This window comes from Oryx dammah, unplaced genomic scaffold (assembly GCF_014754425.2).
Source record: "Oryx dammah isolate SB20612 unplaced genomic scaffold, SCBI_Odam_1.1 HiC_scaffold_21, whole genome shotgun sequence".
Lineage (NCBI taxonomy): Eukaryota > Metazoa > Chordata > Mammalia > Artiodactyla > Bovidae > Oryx > Oryx dammah.
In genome coordinates this window covers 49,790,743-49,816,699 of record NW_024070205.1, presented here as the reverse complement: position 1 = coordinate 49,816,699, position 25,957 = coordinate 49,790,743, and the positions used below count along the sequence as shown (strand labels likewise).

At 43.2% G+C, this 25,957-nt stretch overlaps 1 protein-coding gene and 1 pseudogene across 2 annotated transcripts in view; one reads left to right on the top strand and one right to left on the bottom strand.

The window, feature by feature from the left end:
- LOC120880320 (histone H3.3C-like) overlaps positions 1-4,860 on the top strand; it is a 54,781-nt gene extending 49,921 nt beyond the window's left edge. Inside the window, exons 1-2 of one of the 2 annotated variants that reach the window (XM_040263618.1) lie at positions 465-767; positions 4,598-4,860. In XM_040263618.1, the coding sequence (XP_040119552.1) occupies positions 465-767; positions 4,598-4,705 (411 nt within the window). In that variant the 3' untranslated portion in view covers positions 4,706-4,860. Of the gene's footprint in view, positions 1-464; positions 768-4,597 lie in introns of those variants that run through there. The other variant, XR_005725005.1, reaches the window with a different exon arrangement.
- Positions 4,861-12,461: 7,601 nt separating this feature from the next.
- LOC120879854 lies at positions 12,462-13,124 on the bottom strand (annotated as a pseudogene).
- Positions 13,125-25,957: the final 12,833 nt, after the last annotated feature.

The following is a 25,957-nucleotide window of genomic DNA, read 5'->3' as shown; positions in this document are numbered from 1 at the left end:
GCAAGTGTATTATTTGTTTTGCATGAAACAAATAATAATCTGTATTTTATTATTTTGTTATTTACTGAAGTGACAGATACAATGTATTGATGAAATGTATTTTACACATCAAAGGTATGCCCAAATGGCATTCAGTGATACCTGTCTTAGAAAATTTTCTTATCAATAAAATAACTGTATTTTAAGACAATGATATTTTAAGCCAAATCCACTATTTATGAATGCATAGTCTTTCTAAAGTATTTCATACTCTTCAAGATTTTTGTTTTGTCTGATCTTTAAAAAACTGCCAGTCCATCAGGGTAAGTAAGGCTAGAGTATTTACTTCGGAAGAACACCCCGGTGAAGCGGTTTGGTCGTTCGTTGGAGGGGGTTCCGCTCCTCGCTCGGCTCTCCGTTGTGCAGCAGACGCTGTGCCGCATTCGAAGAAGTTGCCTAAGACTTGGGCAGCGGTCTCAAAGAACATGGCTCGGACCAAGAGGACAGTTTATAAGTCCACGGGTGGGAAAGTGCCCCTCAAACAGCTGGTCAGTGAAGTGGCCGGGAAAAGCGCCCCCTCTATCAGCGGGATGACAAAACCTCATCGCTACAGGCCCGGGACCGTTGCCCTCCGAGAAATCCGTCCTTACCAGAAATCCACCCATCTTCTGATTCGGAAGCTGCCTTTCCAGAGACTGGTGAGGGAGATCGCCCAGGATTTCCAAACCGACTTGAAGTTCCAGAGTGCCGCCATCCGTACGCTGCAGGAGGCTAGCGAAGCGTACCTGGTGGGTTTGTCTGAAGATAGTAATCTGTGCGCCATCCATGCGGAGTTTCACCATCATGCCCCCGAGACGCCCAGTTGGCTCGCTGGAGTGGGGAAGGGGCAGGAGGGGAGCTTTCAGTGAAGACAGTTTTTAGGGTGTTTTGTAGTGAATTCTGTAAAATACTTTGGCTTAGTTGGTGACTTTTTTGGGTAGGAAATTGTTTATAATATGTTGCGTTTGTGCTTAAGTCGTTCCATCTTTCACTCAGGATGAATGGGTAAAGTGGCCGTTCACAGACCTCAGTTAATATGAGCACTGTTGCTCAGAAAAGACAAGTTATTAATATGCAAAAGGGACGAGTGATATTTCTTCCTTCTCATGATGCATGTTTTCTGTAGGTGAACGGCTTGTTGGGTAATTATTAGGGTACTAGAATTGATAAACCTATACTGGGTCCTTTTGCAGTAAAAGTGGTTATGACTTGATCCAGGTGTTTTTAACAGTTGGGGCTGTTAAGTCCCATACATCACTGTGATAGAATGTGGGCTTTTTCAAGGGATGAAGATACAAGTCTTAACCACAGTGTAACTTGCAGTTTCCTTAAAAAAAAAAAAAAAAAAAAGGAACCCTCCCAACTATAGAATACACTATGTGCATTTATAACAGCTATTTTGTGTATTGTAGAGTCAACATTTTAAAACTAAGTGTTTCACACTGACATGGGGTGGGGAGTCTTGTCATTAAGATGTGCAGGATTCAGATTACAATTGTTTTTCTCCTAACTAGACTGGGCCTGTTTTCGTACATAGTTCAAGTGCTTTGCACATTATACCTCCTATCAGTCCTCGTTGTACCACATGTTAACTAACCCTCTAGGTGATAATGCAAACACTGATGGGGGGATTGATTTATAAGGGCCCTAGAATATAATACAAGCTATTCACACCAACATCATCTGTTACTTACAGTTAGTGCAGCTTGTCTGTGTTGTGGTTGGTCTCATAACTAGGTTGAGGTTTTCTCTATCAAGAGGGAACCATGCTGAAGTTATTTTCCTTGTGGAGTCTGTGTTATAATAATCCTTTGAGTAAACTTGCTGTGGGGGAGGGACATGTGGCTTCAGTTTATGGAACCTCTGTCAGTTAAAATAGGGCTTCCCAGGCGGCACTAGCGGTAAAGACTGTGCCCGCCAGTACAGGAGCCGAAGAAGACACGGGTTCGATCGCTGGGTTGGGAAGATCCCCTGGAGGAGGAAACAGCAAACCACTCCGGTATTCTTGCCTGGAGAATCCCATGTAGCCTTGCAGGGGGTCATAAAAGAGTCAGACAGACACCACTGAAGCGACTTAGCGTGCTCACTCACCAGTTAAAATGGTGTCATCTGGCATAAGGTCCAGCGAAAATCATTTCATAGACACGTCTTTCTGAGTGATTTTAAAATTTATCCTTCTACTGAAGTTATTACGTCAATTATGTACGTTGACTAATTTTACAAATGAACTTATTTACCAAAAAAAACCCCAATCCATCTTTTATACTTGATAATTAGTACACACCCAATATAATTCATATTTTAGTTCCCTCAATACATTTACATTTAATTTTTAAAATACAGTTGTACCACTGGTAATTACTTTGTAAGAATTTCTATTTAACCGTTCTCTCTGGGTCATATAATATAGGCACATAGTTTGAAGAGAAGTTAGTACAAACTCCTAGTGAAATCCCAATCAATTTTAATTTTTTACAAGGGGTTGTCGGTGTTTTGAACTGTTGTTCCTTCGATCATGTAAAACACTGAATGGGAAAATACAGGTGTATTTATGCAAATAGCTATCCTTAATGAAAACATGAAATTTCATATGACCTTTACTTTTACTTATTTATACACAAAACATGCTTAAATATTGTGATATGTATAAAACCATACAGAAGGTAACATTAAAAATAAATAAACCATCTATATGTGGACCAACAGCCTCTTATATCTAATTCTTTCACAGTACTTGCTGGGTTTTTAATTTAATTTTATGTAAATAAACATATTTTTAAAAATTATACCATAAATTAATGTTTTGTTTTGCTGTAAAAACTACTATGATTTTATCATAGGAAAAATTAAGGAAAAAGACTTTTAGTTCCAATTCTGAAAACATACTAATGTTCCTCATCATAGTTAATATAATTGTTAATACACATTTATAGCTGGAACTAATATGTTTTTTTTTTAGTCATTTGGCTCAATATTTCCTTAACATAGTAGATGTATTAAGAAATTTTTACTATTATTTACATCGTTTTGGTTGTTGTTACAAGTGCAGCCACACAATCACTAACATTTTATGAATGTATGTATTTAATTCATTTATTTTGGGGTCTTCATTGCTTTGCATGGGCTTTCTCTAGTTTCAGCGAGCAGGGGCTACTCTCCGTTGCGGTGTGCAGGCTTCTAATTGTGATGGCTTCTCATTTTGAAGCACAGGCTCTAGAGGGTGCAGGCTCAGAAGTTGTGGTTCAGGGGCTTAGTTGCTCTGAGGCATGTGGAAGCTCCCTGGATTAGGATCGAACCCATGTCCCATGCATTGGCAAGTGAATTCTTATTCACTGCACCACCAGGGAAGTCCTAGTTATAGATGTAATTATTTATTAAAATGTAGGCCTTAACTTGGAGAAGGCAATGGCACCCCACTCCAGTACTTTTGCCTGGAAAATCCCGTGGGCGGTGAAGCCTGGTAGGCTGCAGTCCATGAGGTCGTTAAGAGTCGGACACAGCTTCATTTTCACTTTTCACTTTCATGCATTGGAGAAGGAAATGGCAACCCACTCCAGTACTCTTGCCTGGAGAATCCCAGGGATGGGGGAGCCTGGTTGGCTTCCATCTATGGGATCGCACAGAGCTGGACACGACTGAAGCGACTTAGCAGCAGCAGCAGCAGGCATTAACTGACAACATAAGATTATCTCATCAGTAATTAGATATTGACATGATACTGAAATGGCTATAACACATTTTTGTAAATACTGATTTTTAAATTTTATCTTTGTAAAATTTGAAGCTATGATAAAAAATAGTTTACCCAAATATAAAATAAAATGAAATTTAAAATGTAGAACAAAAGGTATTTGTCTTCTAATAGATAATTTTTAAGCAAGTTATGCCATGAATAATTAGGTTACTATTATAAAATGATAATGCTGTCTTTGTTCACTTTTGTATTTGCTGATTGATATTACAAAATACAAACATATTTTTCTGAGGGATGACCTGGTTTTGGCTTTTTGATGGTCAAATAGTTCATTTCCTATGTTAAAAATTTAAGGTGGCTTTGTATGATTTTATTTCATTGTGTTTTACTTTAAGGATAGAGAAGCTGTGCAGCTGCCTAGAAGGATTGTCATTTTAGTGATATTGAGCTACTGAAATGAGAAAAGGTCAAGACCTTGCAAAGTGTAAAGGTGTCTTCAGATTGGACTCTGCTCTTCTTTTGCATTACTTTCTTCAGGCTCTTTCTTAGGGCTTGTGATTCAGTATGTGCTTGTGCTTGTGTGTGTGTGTGCTTAGTCAAGTCCATCTCTTTGTGCCTGCATGAACCGTAGCCCAGCAGGCTCCTCCATCCAGGGAATTTTTCAGGCAATAAATAATACTGGAGTGGGTTGCCATTTCCTACTCCAGGGGATCTTCCTGCACCCAGGGATTGAACCTGTATCTCTTGCATTTTCTGCATTGGCAGGTGGATTCTTTAAAGCAGCCTCATCCTGTAATATCCAGTAAGATTTCTTAAGTGAGTACTGGCTTAGATGAAGTTTCTTTCTTGATTATTTTTTTAATCTATTTTCTTTCCACTCAACAGGTTGTATTCCTTGAGTCCAAGCAGCACAGTAATCTGGCAAGAATGTACTCCCAGAAAAAGAGCTTTCCATGGCCTGTAGGAAAAAGGAGACAGCCACAACCCATGTAAGATGAGAACGGGGGCCTGAGAAGAGCTCTGGGACACGGCTGGAGTAGCCCTGAGCCTATGATGGAAGTGCTCATTCACATCCCTGAGTTTACTGTGAAACAAGTACTGTCTCAAAACACAAACAGAAAAGTAAAAAATAAACGGGAATCCCAGTCTCTCTGGTATTTATGTTCTAATGGGAGTGGAGAGGAAGCAGATGGTTAATAAATAATGAAAGCAGATGACATTAGTGAGGAATAAGTGTGACAGGGAAGAATAAAGCAGGAAATTGAATTTGCTATTATTAGAAAATTGAAACATTAAAAAGTAAAGTCTGGGTTGAATCAGTAAAAACTTTACATTTAAAAATAGATGTAGACTTCCCTGGTGGCTCAGTGGTAAGGAATCCGCCTGCCAGTGCAGGAGACATGGGTTTGATCCCTGATCCAGGAAGGCCTCACATGCCACAGAGCAACTAAGCTCGTGTGCCACAACTGTTGAGCCTGTGCTCTAGAGTCTGTGCTCCACAACAAGAAAAGCCACCCCAATGTGCAGCCCGTGCACCACAACTAGAGAGTAGCCCCCACTTACCACAGCTGGAAAAGAGCCCTCACAGCAACAAAGACCCAGCACAGCCAAAACTAACTGAATACAGAACTTAAAAAATAGACATAAAGTAGGTGAGGTTACTGGGGCTTCCCTGGTAGCTCAGCTGGTAAAGAATCCGCCTGCAATGGAGGAAATCCTGGTTCGATTCCTGGGTGGGGAAGATCCCCTGGAGAAGAGAGAGGCTACCCATTCCAGTATTCTTCGGCCTCCCTGGTGGCTCAGATGGTAAAGAATCTGCCTGCAATGTGGGAGACCTGGGTTCGATCCTTGGGTTGGGAAGATCCCCTAGGGGAGGGCATGGCAACCCACTCTAGTATTCTTACCTGGAGAATCCCCAAGGACAGAGGAGCCTGGCAGGCTATATAGTCCATGGGGTCACAAAGAGTCAGACATGACTGAGCATCTAAGCATAACACAGCATAGGTGAGGTTACTAGCCATACGGATAGTTCTGGGAAAAGTGTCTAAACAGAGGAAGCACATGTGCAGTCTTGGACATCTCCTTAACCTCAGGAGTGATAGATGTGGTCATCTCATCTCTTTGCTCCAGCAGAGCTCAGCTCCTGCCATTAACTTTGTCCTTGAGGTATCAGAGGAAACAAAACTCCAGTTCACTCTACTTGACGAACTCCACTTATTCAATCCAGGGGCCCAACTACCTCCTACCTCAGCATGAGACCAAGTTTGTTTTATCCTAAGCAGCTAAAAAGATAGGTAAGAGAAGGTCGTAGCTGATTTTTGGTTGAAGTGGAGAGAAAGAGATCAGAAGTAAGATTTTAGGCATGTTAAGTTTGAGAAGTTTCTCAGACAGCCATGTGGAGATGCTCAGAAAGTATTTAGGATATCAGTTCAGTTCAGTCGCTCGGTCGTGTCCAACTCTTTGTGACTCTATGGACTCACAGCATGCCAGGCTTCCCTGTCCATCACCAACTCCCAGAGCTTGCTCATACTCATGTCCATCAAGTCAGTGATACCATCCAACCATTTCATCCTCTGTCATCCCCTTCTCCTCCTGCCTTCATTTTTTTTTTTTTTTTTTTACCAGCATCAGGGTCTTTTCCAATGAGTCAGTTCTTCCCGTCCAGTGGCCAAAGGATTGGAGCTTCACTTCAGCATCAGTCCTTCCAGTGAATAGGCAGACTGATTTCCTTTAGAATGGACTGGTTGGATCTCCTTGAAGTCCAAGGGACCCTCAAGAGTCTTCTCCAACACCACAGTTCAAAAGCATCAATTCTTCGGCGCTAAGCTTTCTTTATGGTCCAACTCTGACATCCAAACATGACCACTGGAAAAACCAAAGCTTTGACTAGACAGACCTTTGCTGGCAAAGTAGTATCTCTGCTTTTTAATACTGTGTCTAGGTTTGTCATAACTTTTCCTTCAAGGACCAAGCGTCTTTTAAATTCATGGCTGCAGTCATCATCTGCAGTGATCCTGTAGCCCAAGAAAATAAAGTCTGTCGGTGTTTCCACTGTTCCCCCATCTATTTGCCATGAAGTGATGGGACCAGATACCATGATCTTCGTTTTTTGAATGTTGAGTTTTAAGCCAGCTTTTTCACTCTCCTCTTTCACTTTCATCAAGAGGCTCTTTAGTTCCTCTTCACTTTTTGCCATAAGGGTGGTGTCATCTGCATGTCTGAGGTTATTGATATTTCTCCCAGCAATCCTGATAGTTCAGTTGGTGAAGAATCTGGCTGCAATGCAGTTTGATTCCTGGGTCAGAAACATTCGCTGGAGAAGGGATAGGCTACCCACTCTAGTATTCTTGGGCTTCCCTTGTGGCTCAGCTAATAAAGAATCTGCCTGCAGTTTGGGAGACCTGGCTCCAATTCCTGGGTTGGGAAGATACCCTGGAGAAGGGAATAGCTACCCACTCCAGTATCCTGGTCTGGAGAATGCCATGGAGTGTATAGTCCATGGGATTGCAAAGAGTCGAATACGACTGAGCAACTTTCACTTTCACTTTCCCGGCAATCTTGATTCCAGCTTGTGCTTCATCCAACCCAGCATTTTGCATGATGTACTCTGCATAGAAGTTAAATAAGGAGAGTGACAATATACAGCCTTGACATACTCCTCTCCCAATTTGGAACCAGTCCATTGTTCCATGTTCGGTTCTAACTGTTGCTTCTTGACCTCCATAATGATTTCTCAGGAGGCAGGTCAGGTGCTCTGGTATTCCCATCTCTTTAAGAATTGTCCATAGTTTGTTGTGATCCACACAATTAAAGGCTTTAGCATAGTCAATGAAGAAGTAGATGTTTTTCTGGAATTCTCTTGCTTTTTCTATGATCTAACAGATGTTGGCAATTTGATCTCTGTTCCCCTGCCTTTTCTAAATCCAGCTTGAACATTTGGAAGTTCTCAGTTCATGTACTGTTGAAGCTTATACAAAGATCCATGTATCTATGCATTTACTTATTAACTATAAACCTGTTTTAATTTTTAATTCAATGGTTTTGCATGATTTTTTTTATATTACTGTCTAATGAAACTTCTACTTTATTTTGTCTCATGTGAGTGAATCAGTAATTAGCCAATTAAAAAGCTCAAATTGGTAGATGCATAGCTGACTGTTCTTTTGAGATCAATGCTTACAGATAGATGTAAACTACAGAAAAAAAATCCTCATTTGATATTTTAAGGATTATGGTAATATATATTTTCTAGAGATGTTTAAGGCAAAAGGAGATGAAAGCAGCAGAGGATGAGATGGTTGGATAGCATCAAAGGACATGAATTTAAGCAAACTCTAGTGGACAGTGAAAGACAGGGAAGCCTGGTGTGCTGCAGCCCAAGGGGTCGCAAAGAGTTGGATACAACTTAGCAATAGAACAACAACAATAAATATTTTCTAGAACCTAAAATTTTCCCATGGAACAAATATAATTGGTAACATTAAATATTCAGATAAATATATGTTGTATTTTCATATGTAATTCAATCATATACGCAGGTAAGTGGTATAGACTTTAGAAATACAATCCCATATTCCAAATTTCAAAAATGTTGATCTTTACTGAAAGAGATACTCTCTGAGTTACAGGCCAAGTGGCCACCTGAATCAATCAGTACGTACTGTAGAAAAAGACATATTTATAGGTTTTCAAGTCAAAGGTATCAAATATAGGGAATCAGACACTTAGGATGCGTTTGAACTGTGGTGTTGGAGAAGACTCTTGAGAGTCCCTTGGACTGCAAGGAGATCCAACCAGTCCATTCTGAAGGAGATCAGCCCTGGGATTTCTTTGGAAGGAATGATGCTAAAGCTGAAGCTCCAGTACTTTGGCCACCTCATGCAAAGAGTTGACTCATTGGAAAAGACTCTGATGCTGGGAGGGATTGGGGGCAGGAGGAGAAGGGGACGACAGAGGATGAGATGGCTGGATGGCATCACTGACTCAATGGACGTGAGTCTGAGTGAGCTCCAGGAGATGGTGATGGACAGGGAGGCCTGGCGTGCTGTGATTCATGGGATCTCAAAGAATCAGACATGACTGAGCGACTGAACTGAACTGAACTGAACTGAAAGAATTAAAAGCAAAGGGGAGAATTTGTAGGTTTCAAATTTTACTCATGAGTTTTGGGGCTTCCCTGTTGCCTCGGATGGTAAAGAATCTGTCTCAATTGCAGACTTGGGTTTGAACTCTGGGTCAGGAAGATTCCCCCTGGAGAAGGAAATGACTGCCCACTCCAGTATTCTCGCCTGAAGAATTCCACGGATAGAAGAGCCTGGTGGGCTCCAGTCCATGGGGTCACAGAGAGTTGGACACGAGGGAGCGACTAATGCTTCACTTCACTTCTCACCTCACCACTTTGTCAAGGTATTGTCACCATTGCTACTCCTGCCTTGTAAAGCCAGGCAAGGGCATGAGAAATAACCCAGTTTTGAGTGGGGGTGGGGAAAGACCCCGAACCCTCACTTAGAGGAAAGCACACAGTTCTGGCCTTTCAGCTGGAACCACCATCTTCCAGTGATTCACCAAAATGACCGAAACAAAGGGAAGGAGGGGAGGCCCCTGCTGTGTGTTCTCTGTGTGCTCAGCTGCTCAGCCGTGTCTCTTTGTGACCTCATGGACTGAGGTCACCAGGCTCCTCTGTCCATGGCATTTCCCAGCAAGAATACTGGAGTGGATTGTCATCTTCTTCTCCAGGAGAATCTTCCCAGTCCAGAGACAGAACCCACATCTCCTGCATTGGCAGGCAAATTCTTTACCACTGAGGCACCTGGGAAACCCTAGGCCTTCAGAAAACATGGACTTGCTCCTTTGGCCACATACCTGTGAGTCTACAAGAAAGCTGATATTGCAGACATCAAGGGAATGGGCATTTTTCAAAAAGGAATGCCCCACAAATGTCACCACAGCAAATCTGGAAGTCTACAGTGTTATCCGGAATGCGATTGCCACTGTAATAAACAAACAAGGGCAAGATTCTGGCCAAGAGACTTGATGTGTGATTGAGCATATTAAGCACTCTAAAATCCTAGGATGCTTCTTGAAACATGTGGAGGAAGATGATAATAAAGAGGAAGCCATGGGACTTCCCTGGTGATCCAGGGAACTGTCATTACCTGTTCATTGCAGCGTTTTGAACAATAGCCAAGAAGGATCAATCTCGGGCGCAGTGGGAAGCCTGGCACTCACATGTTCCAGGACCAGTGGAGCTTGTCGTTGCACTGAGAGAACGCAGCAGGCAGAGCTCCCAACCCTGGCCCAGCCTCAGAGCATACCCATCCTTGCCCTGGATGGGCAGGTATGTTTACGTAAACTATTAATATTTCCAAGCCATTGTCTGGAGACTGGGACACTTTTGTTGGCATACACTGTTCTCCACAAGTACTCCACGGCTTATGTCTGCACAGCCTGAAAAGCCTTATAATTATCCTATCTGCAACACTCCTATTGCCACGGACAACAAGAGGAAAGATGAGATGGTGAACACAAAGAGCTGTGTATTTCTCTGCGAGGAACTATTCACACGTTTGTATTTACAGACAACATCCTCCCTGTGATTTCAGGCCCTTGGGTAACTGTAAGCTATTTGGAAGGCCCCCAGGGGTCACTCCTGTGCAAATGAGCAGCCCTCAGATTTCCACCTCCCTCAAAACAATCATTTTCTTTCTTCTAGGCCCTTCGATCCATTAGTAAGGTGACCATATGTCCCAGTTTGCCTGGGACAACCCCTGTTTGCAGCTACTGTCCTGGAGTAAGTAGAACAGCTCCAAAGTATCCTAGTTTGTTCCATAAATTGTAGACCATCCTATTCCTTAGCCATACCTGTGTTTCAAGTTAATTCTGTCCTCTAGTGGTTAGAGAGTCTCATTACACGTATCCCAGATGCAGATGGCCCTGGAGGAGGACCCTCTAGGGTAACATCTTGGCCCTCTGGGATCCCAACTTCAGTGAACAGCTGAGCTACTCTAACTGGTGTAGATGGAAATGACAATGAGCCTTTGTCCAGTTTAAAATGCGGATTAATGAACTCCCAGGGCTACCCACGGGCACTCACCAGGGAGGTGATCTTTCTGGGGGAAGGGGTAACTCGGGTCATACATTTGCATAACTGGGTCTCCTTGCTTTCCTGAAGGTTCGGGGGATTCTTGGTCAATTGCTGAGCCATATCTGGAAGACTCACGTATTCCACCTACTTCCTTCCCCTGCTGGTCACCTGTTCAGCCACTGACTTGATGGAGAAGACCTAGGTCACTCAGAATGACCTCAGGCACCTTCTAACCTTTCTTCTCTGTCCCCTCACCCTCACCACTCTTCTCTGCAGAAGTTGGTGCCTGCCCCTGAGCCCTTGGTCTCTCTCTCCCTCCTCTTCTGGAGAGCACAGGCCATCAATCATTCCTCTCTCTCATCCTCATCCCTCCTCCCCACACACCTTCTCTTATCTGCACACTTCTCTTGACCTTGCTGTTCCTTCCAGTTACCTCCTCTTTCTTTTTAATTTCAAACTCACTTTTTTTCTGTTTGAAAAGCATTATCTGTATATTAGAGAAATTTGGAAAATACAAAATTGGAAGGAAAAAGATTACCTATTATTCCACAACCATGAGACAACCACTTTTAAATTAAGTCTTGTTGATGCCTAAATTCCTGTGTGTGTACAACATACATCTTCATAAACTTGGTGGCCTGCTGCATTCACTATGTTATAAAATAATTTCCCATTTAATGTATCTTGGACATTTTGTCATATGATATTGTTAAAATATATATTTTATGATTGCTATCTCAAAATGACTGTATTTAACCAATTTTTATTAGATATTTAATGTTTCTATCTTTTTTCTTTTAAAGAGGTAGTTAATATTTTAAGAATTTTTATACTGAAGAGTTCAAAAGAGGTGAAAGTAAGTGTTACTCATTTAGTCGTGTTAAACTCTTTGCGACCTCCTGGACTATAGCCTGCCAGGCTCCTCTGTGCATGGGATTCTCCAGGCAAGAATACTGGAGTGGGTTGCCATTTCCTACTCCAGCGGATCTTCCTGACCCAGGGATCAAGCCCATGTCTCGAACTGCAGGCAGATTCTTCACTGTCTGAGCCATCAGAGAAGCCCATCAAAAAGTGGTAGTTTTTTTTTTTTAATTTATTGATCTGTATTTAAAAGGAACATTTGACAAAGATTCACTGGAAATAATCTGAACAGACAGGAGAATAGTTATTGCTACTGAAACCTACAAAAATAATTCCAGGACATACAGTTTATCTGATATAATAACACCTCTAAATACTGTCACTGATATGAAACACTGGTTCTTACTTTTCTAAACACTCAGTGGTATAATTAATAATATTCAATCACTTCTATTCTTTATCAGTATATAAAAATTAAAATATCAATTAAAAATGAACATATCCTCCTCTTTAAATGCTTCTCACAGATACAACTTCAATATTTTTATTCAATAGTGGTGTGGTTTAAGAGATTTTTCATTCATGAGTCCAACAACAATCCACCTCAAAGGGAACTGACAGTCTATAAGCTCACAGTGCAAATAAAAGAGTTCAGGAAGGCAGCAACAGACATTTCTAAAATACAAAACAGATAAAATTCTTAGAAAATACATGCAATAAGCTCTGCTAAGCAGCTGGCCACAGAACTAGAAGATTTAGTAATTTTACTGATGATTTCCATGGGACTCCAGATGTTAACCAAACTCAGCCTGAACTCTCAGCTTCGGATTTGTATTTTGCTTTTCTAGTTTCACTAATGATACAAACATGATTCAAATCCCTGAAGTATTCATTATAGTCAAGGGCATACCCTATTACTTGTCTGGAATTTCAAATCCAACAAAGTCTGGTCTATAGCCAATGCTTCGAGGGGTCCTTTTCACCAGCAAGCTGGCAGCCTCAACCATCTTTGGATTATGCTGCTGGACCAAGGATAGCAAGATTTGCATTGTTTTGCCCATGTCAATTATATCTTCAACAATCGAGACATTCTTTCCAGCTAAAGTTGAGAGATTATCTCCACCAATGACCTGTTGACTGGTCATTACAGTAGCTCTTAAAAAATCTAGTCTGATAAAATCTAGTCATAGGAATGAACCTATCACTATTTCTGTTCAGCGCTTTAATGTAGTCCGGCAGGTCCGTAAAGAACGTATAGCCCGCCTTGAGCACCCAGAGGGCCACGATGTGGTGGCCTCCCATATCCTCCATCACACCTCAGGCCAGCTTTTCCGTCCTGTCCACAATGAGTCCATGAGGAATAAACATGTTTTCCAAATCCTCAGCATAATGGTTAGGTACACAAAATAGATCTAGGTCATAACCTGGTTCCTCATCACTAATGACGCAGGGGCTGCGGCGTGCCATAACGGAGTTGGCTGGTGTGCGGCCGAGGGCAGCCTGGCGAGGGGGTGGAGGGGCAGCGCGGGGGAAGCCAGAGGGCCCACCCGGCTCTCTTCCTAGTGTCTGCTGTTTTCTGCTGTCTTAACAGTGGCCATCGTTTACTATTTATGGGAATAAATTCATAGAAATATAACTATGGGCGTATGTCAACATTTTTCAGGCATTTGCTATTTTATCAAACTATGAGCCAAAATATTTGCATAAATGTGTATTCTCCCAACAACTCTGTATTTGCCTTTTCTGAGCACCCCTGGGGATATTCCCTCTGTCAATGGGGTATTGCCGTTTTAGAAAGTAATTGCTTTCCCTGTGCTATACAGTAAAAGAATATGGAAAATAACATATAAATGTGTGTGAATAACTGAGTCACTCTGGTAGACAGCAGTAATTAACACAACATTGTAAATCAACTATTAATTTTTGTTTAAAGTTGCTAATCTAGCAATGTTCTCTGTCTCCAGGTTTTCCACATTTTCACCACCTATTTATTTTTTTAATCTCTTGCAATGTGACTTCTGGTCTCATAGCTTTTCTAATCCAAAAGTCTTTTTCAGACTTGATTCTTCTTGTTCCTTTGATTTATTTTCTCAATCTCTTGAGGCTCTGGAGCCTGGAGCTCTTGCACCCTGGAGCCCTGAAGTTAAACCTTCTGCTCTGGGGCTCCTCACTGGCAGCCTTTCTCGGTGAGCTTGAGATTCTCGACTTTGGGGGCAAACTTTAATACACCCCACATCCAGATGGATGGATGGATGGATCATAAACCTGTGTCCTCTCCTTAGGCTCTGGCTCTTCCTACGCCTTCAGCCTTCCTGCTCAGACTACAAACACCTGTCTCCCTCTACCACCAATAGTTTCCTTCTCTGCTCCAGTTGGGGGTGACATCTCTAGGGATGGATCCCAGCTCACCTCTCTACCCAGAGACTCAATCCTGAGACCTGGACAATTTCTATGTCTGCTGAACATCTTCTTCTGGACGTCTGTCCACTTCATCAACTCCTGTCGACAACCTCTCCCTCTTTCTCTAAGATCCTCTTCCTTATTTCTTCTACTTTTGTGTGTGGCTAAAGGGACCATGACACACTTGCCTCCTCTTCCCCTCTTGCTCTCTATCTACCACCTCTCGTCCACCAAGCCCCATAGGAGAACATCTTCCTGGTGGGTTTCTCCATCTGCAGCCCTCTTGCCAGTCTCACGGGCACTGCTTTAGCTCGGGCCTTCGTCTTCTCTTCTCCGGACAATCTCATTAATTTCTTTGCTACTGGTACCCTTCGCCTAACCTCTCCTTGTTCCAATTCAGCCCATACGCTCAGTGGTTACCAAAGGCTCTTACCTGAGTCGTCTCCTTGAAGCATTTCTAATCATCTAAATTATCTGCTTAAGATTTGTCACTAGGCAGTAGTTCCTCACTAACCACAGAACACCCACCTCAACCTCTTCAGCCTATCTTATAAAAACACTTTCAGTTTTAGCTCTGGTCTTTACTCTTAGCCTAAACTCCCACCCCACCCAGCAAAGCTCAATCTGACACAGTCACTCACATGTTACAGGAACATGCCTTACTCTCCCCCATCTATACATCTTTGTTGATGTCATTCTTTCCAATTGATTTGCCATGCTTCAGGGACCAGATTAAATCTTATATCTTCCACAGAAACGGTCCTCATTCTTAAAAAAATTAAGTGACCCTTTACCCTCTGAATTCTTATATCATTTACAAGTAACATACTTGAACATCCTTGTGTAGGTTTGTCTGGGATGGAGGAGGGTTCCTGAGATGAAGGTTGGAGGCTGGAGGGACTGGGATGAGCTAATCACTACACACTCCTAGTACTTACTACAAAATGCCTTAATAATGCTAACGTTTACTGGGCTTTTACATGAGAAAGCATACTGCATGCATTGCCTCGTTTAATTTTCACAGTATATGAGGCAAACTGGTAGCTATATAGGAGGGAACTTAAGGGCTGCGGTCTAACTGGAAGCAGAAAATGCCAAGTAAACATGTTGTTTTTACTTACATTTTATACTGATTCAAGGTGGCTTTGGAGGATGCTGAGAGCAGTTATGGAAAAGAGGGACAAAATCTTCCCAGCCTACCACTTGGAGATGCAAACTGCTAATGAGGAGTTATTCTTATGCTCATTACACAAATGAGAAATTGATGCTTAGAGAGGTGGAGTGACTTGCCCAAGGTCACACAGCTGACCCAGGTGGAGCTGGACCTTGAGCCCAGTCCTTGTGATAACAAAACCCAGGCTTTATGGCATCATCATCATCGCAGTACAGCTTCTCTTACCAAAAGCTTCGCTCTTTGGAGGTAGGATTTTGCTTTTTTTACAAAGTTATTTTTCCCAAATCAAGTATCACAATGCTTACCATGTAGTTAGAGCCCAGTGATTATTGTTTGAATGGATGAATAAATGAATAGAGAGTGAATGCAAGAGACAAAGCCATCATAGTAGCCTTTTTCTTTTTATACTCAGATTACCATCCTCAGAAAATCCAGTGATCCTCTTATGTCCAGAAACTCCCCTTGTCCCTCCTTGGGTATAGAGTCTATGTTTGTCTGCATACATTGGTGTAAATACATTGGCTGGCCTGGCCAATGCTAAGATTTCCTGGATGAAGTAGTGTGGATATAACGATATCATAGCTACTAGATAAGTAAACAACAGCATTTTAAAAAGCTAAGTTTGTGGCATGACTCACAGCTATCAAGCATCCTTTATTTCTCTAAGGGAAGGAACAATTTCCTGTAATTTTCAAAAAAACTTATAATAAAGAAAAGCCATGTATTTTTAAAAAGGCTACGATTGGCTTCTTGTTTAGCAACTTTAATTATGTAGCTGTACAATTACTCCTTCAAGCATAACCTGGCTAGCTCTGTTGCTGAATTTGATTTTTACAACACTGGGCTAGATGTGTGCTGAAGTGTACTGTTGATCTGGAATACAGTAAAATCTCGGGATTTTGTTATGGACTGAACTGTGGCCTTATGAAATCCTTATGTTGAAGTCCTAACCCCTGTACCTCAGGATGTGACTATTTGGAAATAGGGCCTTTAAAGAGATAATAAAGGTAAAATGAGGTTATATGGGTGGGCCCTAATCTATCATAACTGAAGTCTTTATAAGAAGAAGAGATTGAAAACACAGACACAAGGACTTACCCAGTGATCAAGATTCCGCCTTCCAACACAGGGGGTGTGGGTTCAATCCCTGGTCAGGGAACTAAGATCCCACATGCCAAAAGGTGCGGTCAAAAATTAAAAGTACATAAATAAAAAGTGTGCGTGTATGCACTTCCACTTACCACCTCACTCTGCTTGACTCCCTCAGATTGTATGTAATCATTTTATACTGTTAAGTTAGTCATGTTCGCATTATGGCTTGCAATTGTAATTATCTTTTATTTTTTTTTTGTCTGGCTATTGATTGTGAAAACTGATAAACATGTTTTACTACTGTGGAAAAAAAAAAAACAAAACAAAACCAGGGACTTCCTTGGAAGTCCTGTGATTAACACTCACTTCCACTGCAGAATCTGCCTGCAATGTGGGAGACCTGGGTTCGATCCCTGGGTTGGGAAGATCCCCTGGAGAAGGGAAAGGCTACCCACTCCAGTATTCTGGCCTGGAGAATTCCATGGAGTGTATAGTCCATGGGGTTGCAAAGAGTCGGACACGAATGAGCGACTTTCACTTTCACTTTCCACTGTAGGCGGCACAAGTTTGATTCCTGGTGAGGGAACTAAGATCCCACATGCCACGTGGCCTAAATAAATAAAAATTTAAAAAAACAGACACATAAGGAAGACTATCTGAAGACAGGGAGAAAGCAGTCTTCAGCTAACCTAAGGAGAGAGGCCTCAGGAGAAATAAAACCTGCTGACACCTTGATCTTGGACTTCGAGCCTCCAGAATGGTGAGGAAATAAATTTCTGTTGTTTAAGCCACACCGTCTGTGGTACCTGGTTATGGCAGCCCTAGCAAACTAATACAGATCTTAAGGTCTTGATATGGGAAAAAACCTGGAGGCCATCCAGTCCATCCACCCTTAGGAGTCTTGCTTTCACCACTTCATATCCCCCTCATCTTTCTAACAGTGTTTTCCTTTGAACAGGTCCTCTTTGAAGATCTCCTCACCTTCACAAGATGCTTATTTCACTTCAGGCAGCTTTGACTAACAGTGAGCTTTGCGGATGGAACGAAATCTTTGTCCAAATTCTGAAGGCAGCTCTGCAAGTATGCTATAACCAGCACAGAGCAGAGAACTGGCACAATTTTTTTGCAGGCTAGGTTCCCTGGGATGCAGACTCTGAAGTGGAGTTTAGGGGGCGGGATGTTTATAAAGGAGCATCCTCAAGATCAACACCTGTGGAAGAGAGGGGGCCAAAGCAGGAGTGGGCAGAGGGAGACATGGACCTGAGTACAGCCCCAACCACAGCCTTGCAGAACCCACAAGGGTCTCTGGCTTTGACTCATCATTGGATGTGGCCCCCTGGGTGGGGCTGTGATCTTGAGAGGCAGCTCATGGAAGCTGAGGGAATTCCTGATGCAGAAGAGACCTGTATGCGGAAGAGCAGCCTCTCAGTCAAGGCCTAACCTGTAGAATCTCTTATCTGAGGATGAACAATGTGAGCCTGCCATGGAGTTTATGAAACAAACTCACTCATAGAGCTTCCTTGAGCAGCTATCTCTAGGAATCTTTATAGCTCAACTAGAACTGGAGCTGGGTCACCAAGTAATCTCAGCATAGCACCCCAGTAGTTGAAGCAACAAATCTGGGCGGGCTCTGGAAGCACACACCACTGTGTTTACCACAGAAGCCTGGGTTTACAAAGAACATTTGTATGGAAGCACATATCACTACTGGCTTTTAATGACTGTCTGTGCATGCATGCCAAGTCACTTCGGTCGTGTCTGACTCTTTGCAACCCTAAGAACTGAAGCCCACCAGTCTCCTCTGTCCATGGGGATTTTCCAGGCAAGAATACTGGATTGGGTTGCATGCCCTCCAAGGGATCTTCCCCACTCAGGGAATCGAACCCACTTCTCCTGCAGCTCCGGCATTGCAGGTGGATTCTTTACTGCTGAGCCACTAGGGAAGTCTTAATGACTGTCCACTGAATCCTTAATTTTTTTAAAATCTCTACTTGCACAGATCCAAAGGACCCGTGAGACTGGTTTTCTGAGAATAAAATAAAATAAAATTTAAATTTTGTAACCTGTACCTGGTTCTTCTCTTGTCCTCATCAAATGCCTCCCAAATAAAACTCCACTTGCACAAGAATTTTATTAGGCAGTGACTGGAGGGACTGTGCCAGACTGATTTCTTTAATCAGAGATCTGTATTGCAAAGGGCAATAAGTTCCATTTAATGAATTAGGAAAAAATTTTCTTTGTCTGCAGTGTCAAAAGTCCTGGGAACATTTGTGTGAAAGTGATATGCTTTCGATTTATTCCTGTGATGATTCAGACTCTTACTGCCCAATGTGAAAGACAATGTTCCTGCAGAAGTAGGAAAGGAGCCAAAGCAAACACTCCCAAACAGAATCAACCCAAATGACTGGAAGGAGGAAGTAAGGGGAAAAAGAGAGCTGAGCCTGTGGTGCAGAGTGGGACCACGCCCACAGAATCCTGGGCCTTCTGAGCATGTGCAGAGCAGGGAGGGGTGGTCTCTACCTGTTTCACTCTACCACCCTGCACTCTGTTTTCAAGACACACATGGGGTCTTTAAAGAAGAAAAAACAATCCTATTAAATTTAAATTCTAAAAACGACCCTACCTCGCCCTGCCCTCCCTCCTCTTTGCTCTTTTCCTTTCCTGTAATCATAGGAACAGAGCAACAAAGACCTGGACTTACAGCATTTATGCAGAGTCACCATCACTCTACAGGACGAAGCTAATTCCCATGGGCTTTGATGAAAAATGCTTTCTTTTTGTCTGCAGTCTTGATTGGTAGATAAGAGTTAGAAGGTTGGCTCTGCTTGGCAGGGGAATTGGTGGGCAAGGGGGAGGGTGAAAGCCCTGATTGGAGGAAAGATGAGGAGATGAGGGCCTGGCTCTGATTGGTAGGGGAGCGGGCCACTTGCAAACCCTTGACTGGTGGAGAGGAGAGAGCAGTCATGCTCTGATTGGCGGGGAGTTCTCCAGGTGTAAGCCATGTTTACCTCTGTGCCTTTGAGAACTGGTGTTGCCTGTTTCAAACCTCTTGTCCCCAGTGCTCCATGTCTCCAGCATGGGGTCCACTCTGGAATCTGTCTGGGTGCTAATCCCTCCCCACCCTAGAAGGGTGCTGCTGAAAACTCGCTTGCCATGCTGCCAGCCTCCCCAGGGTGTAAGCAGGGCTGTCTCCAAGCCACCAACTCTGCACTTGTTTCAAGGGCAAGGGCCCAGCTTGCCCCCAATGATCAGTGTTGCAGAAAAGATGACAGGCATTAAAATGGCATGTCAGTAATTCTCTTTGAAACTTACTAGAAAATATGAAAAATAATGCACCTCGCCTCCTTGTCCCCATCTGTAGATTTAAAAACATTGCTGAAGAAAGCAAAAGGTTTTCTTCCCAGGGCCTGACTCCTCATTGGTTTAACTGACTTTGAGAACATGCATTAACAGCTGCTGAAGACAGGCTTTGTGCCCTTTCCATCCCCCACTTCCATCCCCTTCTCCAGCGGTCCATGTGTTTTCATGAGGTCTTCAGGCTCAGATTGGTATACCCACCAAACATTCCTCCTTGTAATCATGTGAGGCAAGAGCTGATGTCTCAGAAAGGCATCTGGAAATTGAAAACTGGGCTTCTCTCCTTTTGAGGTCTTCTGAGGCTTCTCACTTCTCTCAGTTTACCCTTAATGGGAATAATAAAACTTTTCTTTTCATTTTTACCAGAGTATTTCACAGAAGAACCTAAAAAAAAAAAAAAAACCTATAGGTGACAAAGTAGGGGAAAACAATACTATTAGAAATAGGAGCTAGAATATTTATGGAGGAAAGGGTGAGGTTGGGAGGGTCCTAACCCATAAGTAACCCAAGAAAGAATGTGGTGGCTGACTGCACTTTCCACCTTGTAGCTAAGACAACACGCAGAATGTGAGGTCATAGAAAGGTTGCTGTGGAAGTTTCCCCAGGGACACTGTCTCTGGGCCTCTGGGGAAGGGAAACACAAGCGCTGGGCAGAGGTCTGTTGGCTGTGTGAGCACCTTCTGAACAAAGGCTTTTGCAGACAGGTACCTCTCATCTCAGGGCTTCCCTGATAACTCAGTTGGTAAAGGATCTGCCTGCAATGCAGGAAACTCCAGTTCAATTCCCAGGTTGGGAAGGTCCCCTGGAGAAGGGAGAGGCTACCCACTCCAGTATTCTTGGGCTTCCTTTATGGCTCAGCTGGCAAAGAATCCACCTGCAATTTGGGTTTGATCCCTGAGTTGGAAAGATCCCTTGGAGAAGGGAAAGGCTACCCACTCCAGTATTCTAGTCTGGAGAATTCAGGGGGTCATCTGAGTTTAATGATCCCAGTTTTCAATTTCCAGATGCCTCTCTGAGACATCAGCTCTTGTCTTACATGATTACAAGGAGGAATGTTTGGTGGGTACACCAATCTGAGCCTGAAGACCCAGTCCATGGTGTCACAAAGAGTGCGACATGACTGAGTGACTTTCACTTTCATCTTTTCACCTCTCATCTCTTCCCACTCTGTCCTCATTCAGGCCTGCATTTGAGATTTTTGTTTTTTACCATTTCAATGTTCAGTTCAGTCACTCAGTCATGTCCAACTCTTTGCGACCCCATGAACTGCAGCATGCCAGGCCTCCCTGTCCATCACCAACTCCCAGAGTTCACTCAAACTCATGTCCGTCGAGTCGGTGATACCATCCAGCCATCTCATCCTCTGTCGTCCCCTTCTCCTCCTGCCCCCAATCCCTCCCAGCATCAGAGTCTTTTCCAGTGAGTCAACTCTTCGCATGAGGTGGCCAAAGTACTGGAGTTTCAGCTTAGCATCATTCCTTCCAAAGAACACCCAGGACTGATCTCCTTTAGAATGGACTGGTTGGATCTCCTTGCAGTCCAAGGGACTCTCAAGAGTCTTCTCCAACACCACAGTTTAAAAGCATCAATTCTTTGGTGCTCAGCTTTCTTCATAGTCCAACTCTCACATCCATACATGACCACTGGAAAAACCATAGCCTTGACTAGATGGAACTTTGTTGGCAAAGTAATGTCTCTGCTTTTCAATATGCTATCTAGGTTGGTCATAACTTTCCTTCCAAGGAGTAAGTGTCTTTTAATTTCATGGCTGCAATGAAGACCTACAAAATTTCAATGTTAGCCATATGAGTTTATTGTTATTTAAATGATTGATCTCTTAAGTGTTTATGCTTTGCTAGACTGACTAACCAGATGGGGGAAACACATACACACACATGCTCAAAATGCATGATTTCTGAAATCCTGTATATCTTTCATTGTTTTCCCCTCTCTTCTTACTATTTTTGCCTCTGACAAATCAAGGCTGCTTTCCAGATGTGTAGGCAGACATGGCATTTACTGTGTCCTATATTTGCTGCAGCCAGGGAGCTCTGGGGAGGGTGCTTCCCAGGCCGCACCAGGAGCCTAGCATCTGTGCACAGACTGTGACTCTGCAGGGCCCGGCCTCGCCTGCTCCCCCGCCCTCCCCTTCCTGTCCTTTTGCCAATTCATCACTCTGCACAGAAGGGAAGCAACCAGATGGATTTTGGCCACCACTAATGTACTTCTATTTATGAGTAATCATTTTAAACAGAAAATGGGGTTTGCTGTCCTGAGAGAAGGTCAGACTGAAAAGACCAAAGCTCTCATCCTGAGAATCTGGTTTCACTGAGTGAAGACAAAAAGGTAGAGGGGCTAAAAGGTAGTTGTTGGTGAAAAGCGGTGGCAGCTGAAAGCTAAGCCTATGGATACACCAAATGGAAAAGCCATCTTTTTTCATTAGAGGAGGAAATGAATAATTTAGTTTTGGCAAGGTACAACCACCCCACTCATATATCTGGAACAAGGGCTCAATAAAAACTAGATGACCTAGGAGCTAAAACAAAAGGAGTAGTAGAGACGATATCTTCTATTTGTGTTATTGCTGTTGTTCAGTCACTCAATCATGTCCGACTCTTTGTGACCCCATGGCAGCGCACCAGGCTTTCCTGTCCTTCACTGTCTCCCGGAGCTTGCTCAAACTCATGTCCACTGAGTTGGTGATGCCGTCCAACCATCTCATCTTCTGTCGTTATTGGGTGGTGCCATCTGAAACCAGGAGTAAAGCACAATTCCGTGAATTCAGATTGTTGACAGTCACGAGCACCGTAGGACAAACATTACACAGACCCGCATTCAGAAAGTTTTTCACCTCAGGTAAAGTACTACATTACTTTTTTTGCATCACATTCTAAGCTCTGATTAAATTCTCATTTCTGTGTTAGATTGAAAGCACTTTAAACTAAGACTAAGTTTTGAGTACTACTTGTGTGTGAGTGCTCAGTTGTGTCCGGCTTGTTTGCAGCCCCGCCAGGCTCCTCTGTCCATGGGATTTTCCAGGCAAGAATATTGGAGTGGGTTGCCATTTCCTTCTCCAGGGGATCTTTTTGACCAACAAATTCTGGCCGCTTTCTACCCTTTTGTAGACAAATGTTGATTTTAATCGCTGAGTTGATGTGCTGTCTTCTGTTTATACACCAAGACACTGCAGGTACTGAGGGAATCCAGAAAGGGGGGCTGAACGCTGCTCCCCAGAGCTCCTCGCGCCTAAGCCACTCTGCTTCTCTGGCTCTTTTGAGCCCCTCCCTTTCGTCCTCGGTGTCTGTGCTATGCTGTGGCACCGAAAGGGATTGCCTTCATTTAGTAAACAAAAATATAGGATGTCCAGTTAAATTTGAATTTCAGATAAACAACAAACAATTGTGTCGTACAAATTTGTCTCATGCGATAACCGGCATCCTGTATTTTATCTGGCATCCCTAGGCTATGTTTAGACTGTCTGCCAGGAAAACCTCTGCCTTCTCACTAGGGTCCCCTAGAGTCCATTACACAAGACCTGCACACCAACTTCCCCATGCCTGTGGCCTGCAGTACGTAGTAACTGCCTCTGCTGTTTTTTTCCCACATGTAAGACCCAGAAGGAAAGTTATGACCAACCTAGATAGCATATTGAAAAGCAGAGACATTACTTTGCCAACTAAGGTCCGTCTAGTCAAGGCTATGGTTTTCCCAGTGGTCATGTATGAATGTGAGAGTTGGACTGTGAAGAAAGCTGAGTGCTGAAGAATTGATGCTTTTGAACTTGGTGTTGGAGAAGACTCTTGAGAGTCCCTTGGACTGCAAGGAGATCCAACCAGTCCATTCTAAAGGAGATCAACCCTGGGTGTTCTCTGGAAGGAATGATGCTAAAGCTGAAACTCCAGTACTTTGGCCACCTCATGCGAAGAGTTGACTCATTGGAAAAGACTCTGATGCTGGGAGGGATTGGGGGCAGGAGGAGAAGGGGACGACAGAGGATGAGATGGCTGGACGGCATCACCGACTTGATGGACGTGAGTTTGAGTGAACTCTGGGAGTTGGTGATGGACAGGGAGTCCTGGCGTGCTGCGATTCATGGGGTCGCAAAGAGTCGGACACGGCTGAGCGACTGAACTGAACTGAACTGAAGACCCAGAGTGGACTTCCCTGGTGGCTCAGTAGTAAAGAACCTGCCTGCCAATGCAGGAGTCACAGGTTCGATCCCTGAGTCAGGAAGATCCCCTGGAGAAGGAAACCCACTCTGACCCACTCTAGGATTCTTGCCTGGGAAATCCCATGGACAGAGGAGCCTGGTGGGCTACAGTCCATGGGGTCACAAGAGAGTCAGACACGACTGAGCAACTGAACAACAGCAAAGACCCAGAGTAACAGTGATCTAGGGTACAACAGTGATCTAGGGTACAAAGTTGTAGGTAATAAAAAACAGTAGGAGGAGGATGCAGCGGCACCCCCAAGAGAAAGGCTCTGTAGATATTTCCAACTTCATGTTCATAAGTGGAGAAGCTTTGACTTATTCTCTTGATTTTGACCTTAAGGAAGTCACTGGAACTCCTTGGATCCCAGCTTCGTTTCTGACAAAACAATGCCCGCCTGATAACTCTAAAGGAACATGGTTTTAAAGAGCCAGGCAATACTTACATACAAGAGCTGTTGCATAGCTAGTTTTTCCTCTTCATTTGCAGGGAAGAGACACTTTCCAAGGTCACCAAGTGCCAGGGATTCTGGAAATGGAGCATTGTTTGGGAGATGGATCTTGGTGAATCCAGACGTTTCTGCTCTCTACTCTGGAGGCTCTGTTGTTTGGGGGACTGCAGCCTATGTGGTTTCTCTGATGTCTGCTCCACTTCTCCTCCTTCCTATTTGCCAGGGCTGGATGCAAAGTCTGGACCCCAAATTCTAAGGATCTGAGAGAGGATCTGCTCAGGCAGCTACTATTAACTGAAACTCCCGATTCGATGTTGTTTTGGAGACTAGACATGTGTCCAGATCACTATCCTTCCTCATGTTTAGGCTTGAAGGAATGCATCAGGCTGGGGCACCAAGCCCCAGACCTAAACAACTGTGGCCTGAGTTTCAGGATGATGAGACACAGCACTTAGCACTTTGTTGAGAAGGGACCACCTGGCAGTCTCTTCCTCCAAAGGGGCTTTGGGCAGAGTGGGCACTTCAAGTCTCTGAGTGGATTTCCACCTCTTATCCTCACGCACAGCTTCAAAGAACCTCCGCCGACCCTGATGCCACCATTGCATTTATCCACCAAATACAGACTTCCAAGTGGTCCTTCCTCCATGATGGCAAATAGAAAACTTTTGGTTATTCAGAAGATCATGAAGTTATGTTAGAAATACATAGAAGAAGGGGCACTTCCCTGGTGGTGCGGTGGCTAAATGCTATACTTCCAGTGCAGGGGGCCTGGGTTTGATCACTGGTCAGGGAAGTAGATCTAACATGCCAGAACTAAAGATCCCAGATCCCATGTGCTGGGACCAAGACCTGGCACAGCCAAATAAATAAATAAAATTCCTAAAAAAAAAAAAAAAAAAAAGAAATATATAGAAGGGGAAGCTGACTAAACAGCTAGTTGCTGTGATCTCATTCATCATCCAGATTCCAGCTGTGGGGACTGCCTTCCTTCTTTGCCTTTTATTTACCACTAAACTATCCTATATCCTAATCTCCTCTCTAGTGATGGCTGAACTACTATTCCTATCTACATAATTCAGTTTTTTCAATCAAGAAAAAATGAAATTAAAGAAAAAGCAGACTGCCTATATTTATAGTTACTTTTAGACTAAGTTCCTGTCTGGACCAGAAGCTTAGGCAAGGATTTTTTTTTCTTTTTCTTCCTTGTTTATGCAGATCTTGTCAACCCCCCAATCTTGTACTTGGAAAATAACAACCAGCTATTTATGGGCTGTCATCATTCTGATGAATGATATGAGCCTTCTCTGTTCCCTAAGTGCATATCTTCTTCCTGACCCTTGATCTGAGGCAATTAAGAAAAGCAGTAAAATCACAAAACCTCACTCTTGATCAATGTATTCCAGCCAGAGGGAGATCAGGTTGTCCTTACAGAATACCTATAATTAGATTGGGTTTGAAATTTGGACTGCTGTATCAAGTAGAGAAAAAAAAAAGCATAGTCTTTTTTCTATGCATTTTTTAAGCATAGAAAAAATTCACTATCCCAACATTTCTGAAAGAGCCAGAGAGATCCAAAAGCTGTGAACAGACTTAGGACTGAAATCAAGGCATTTCA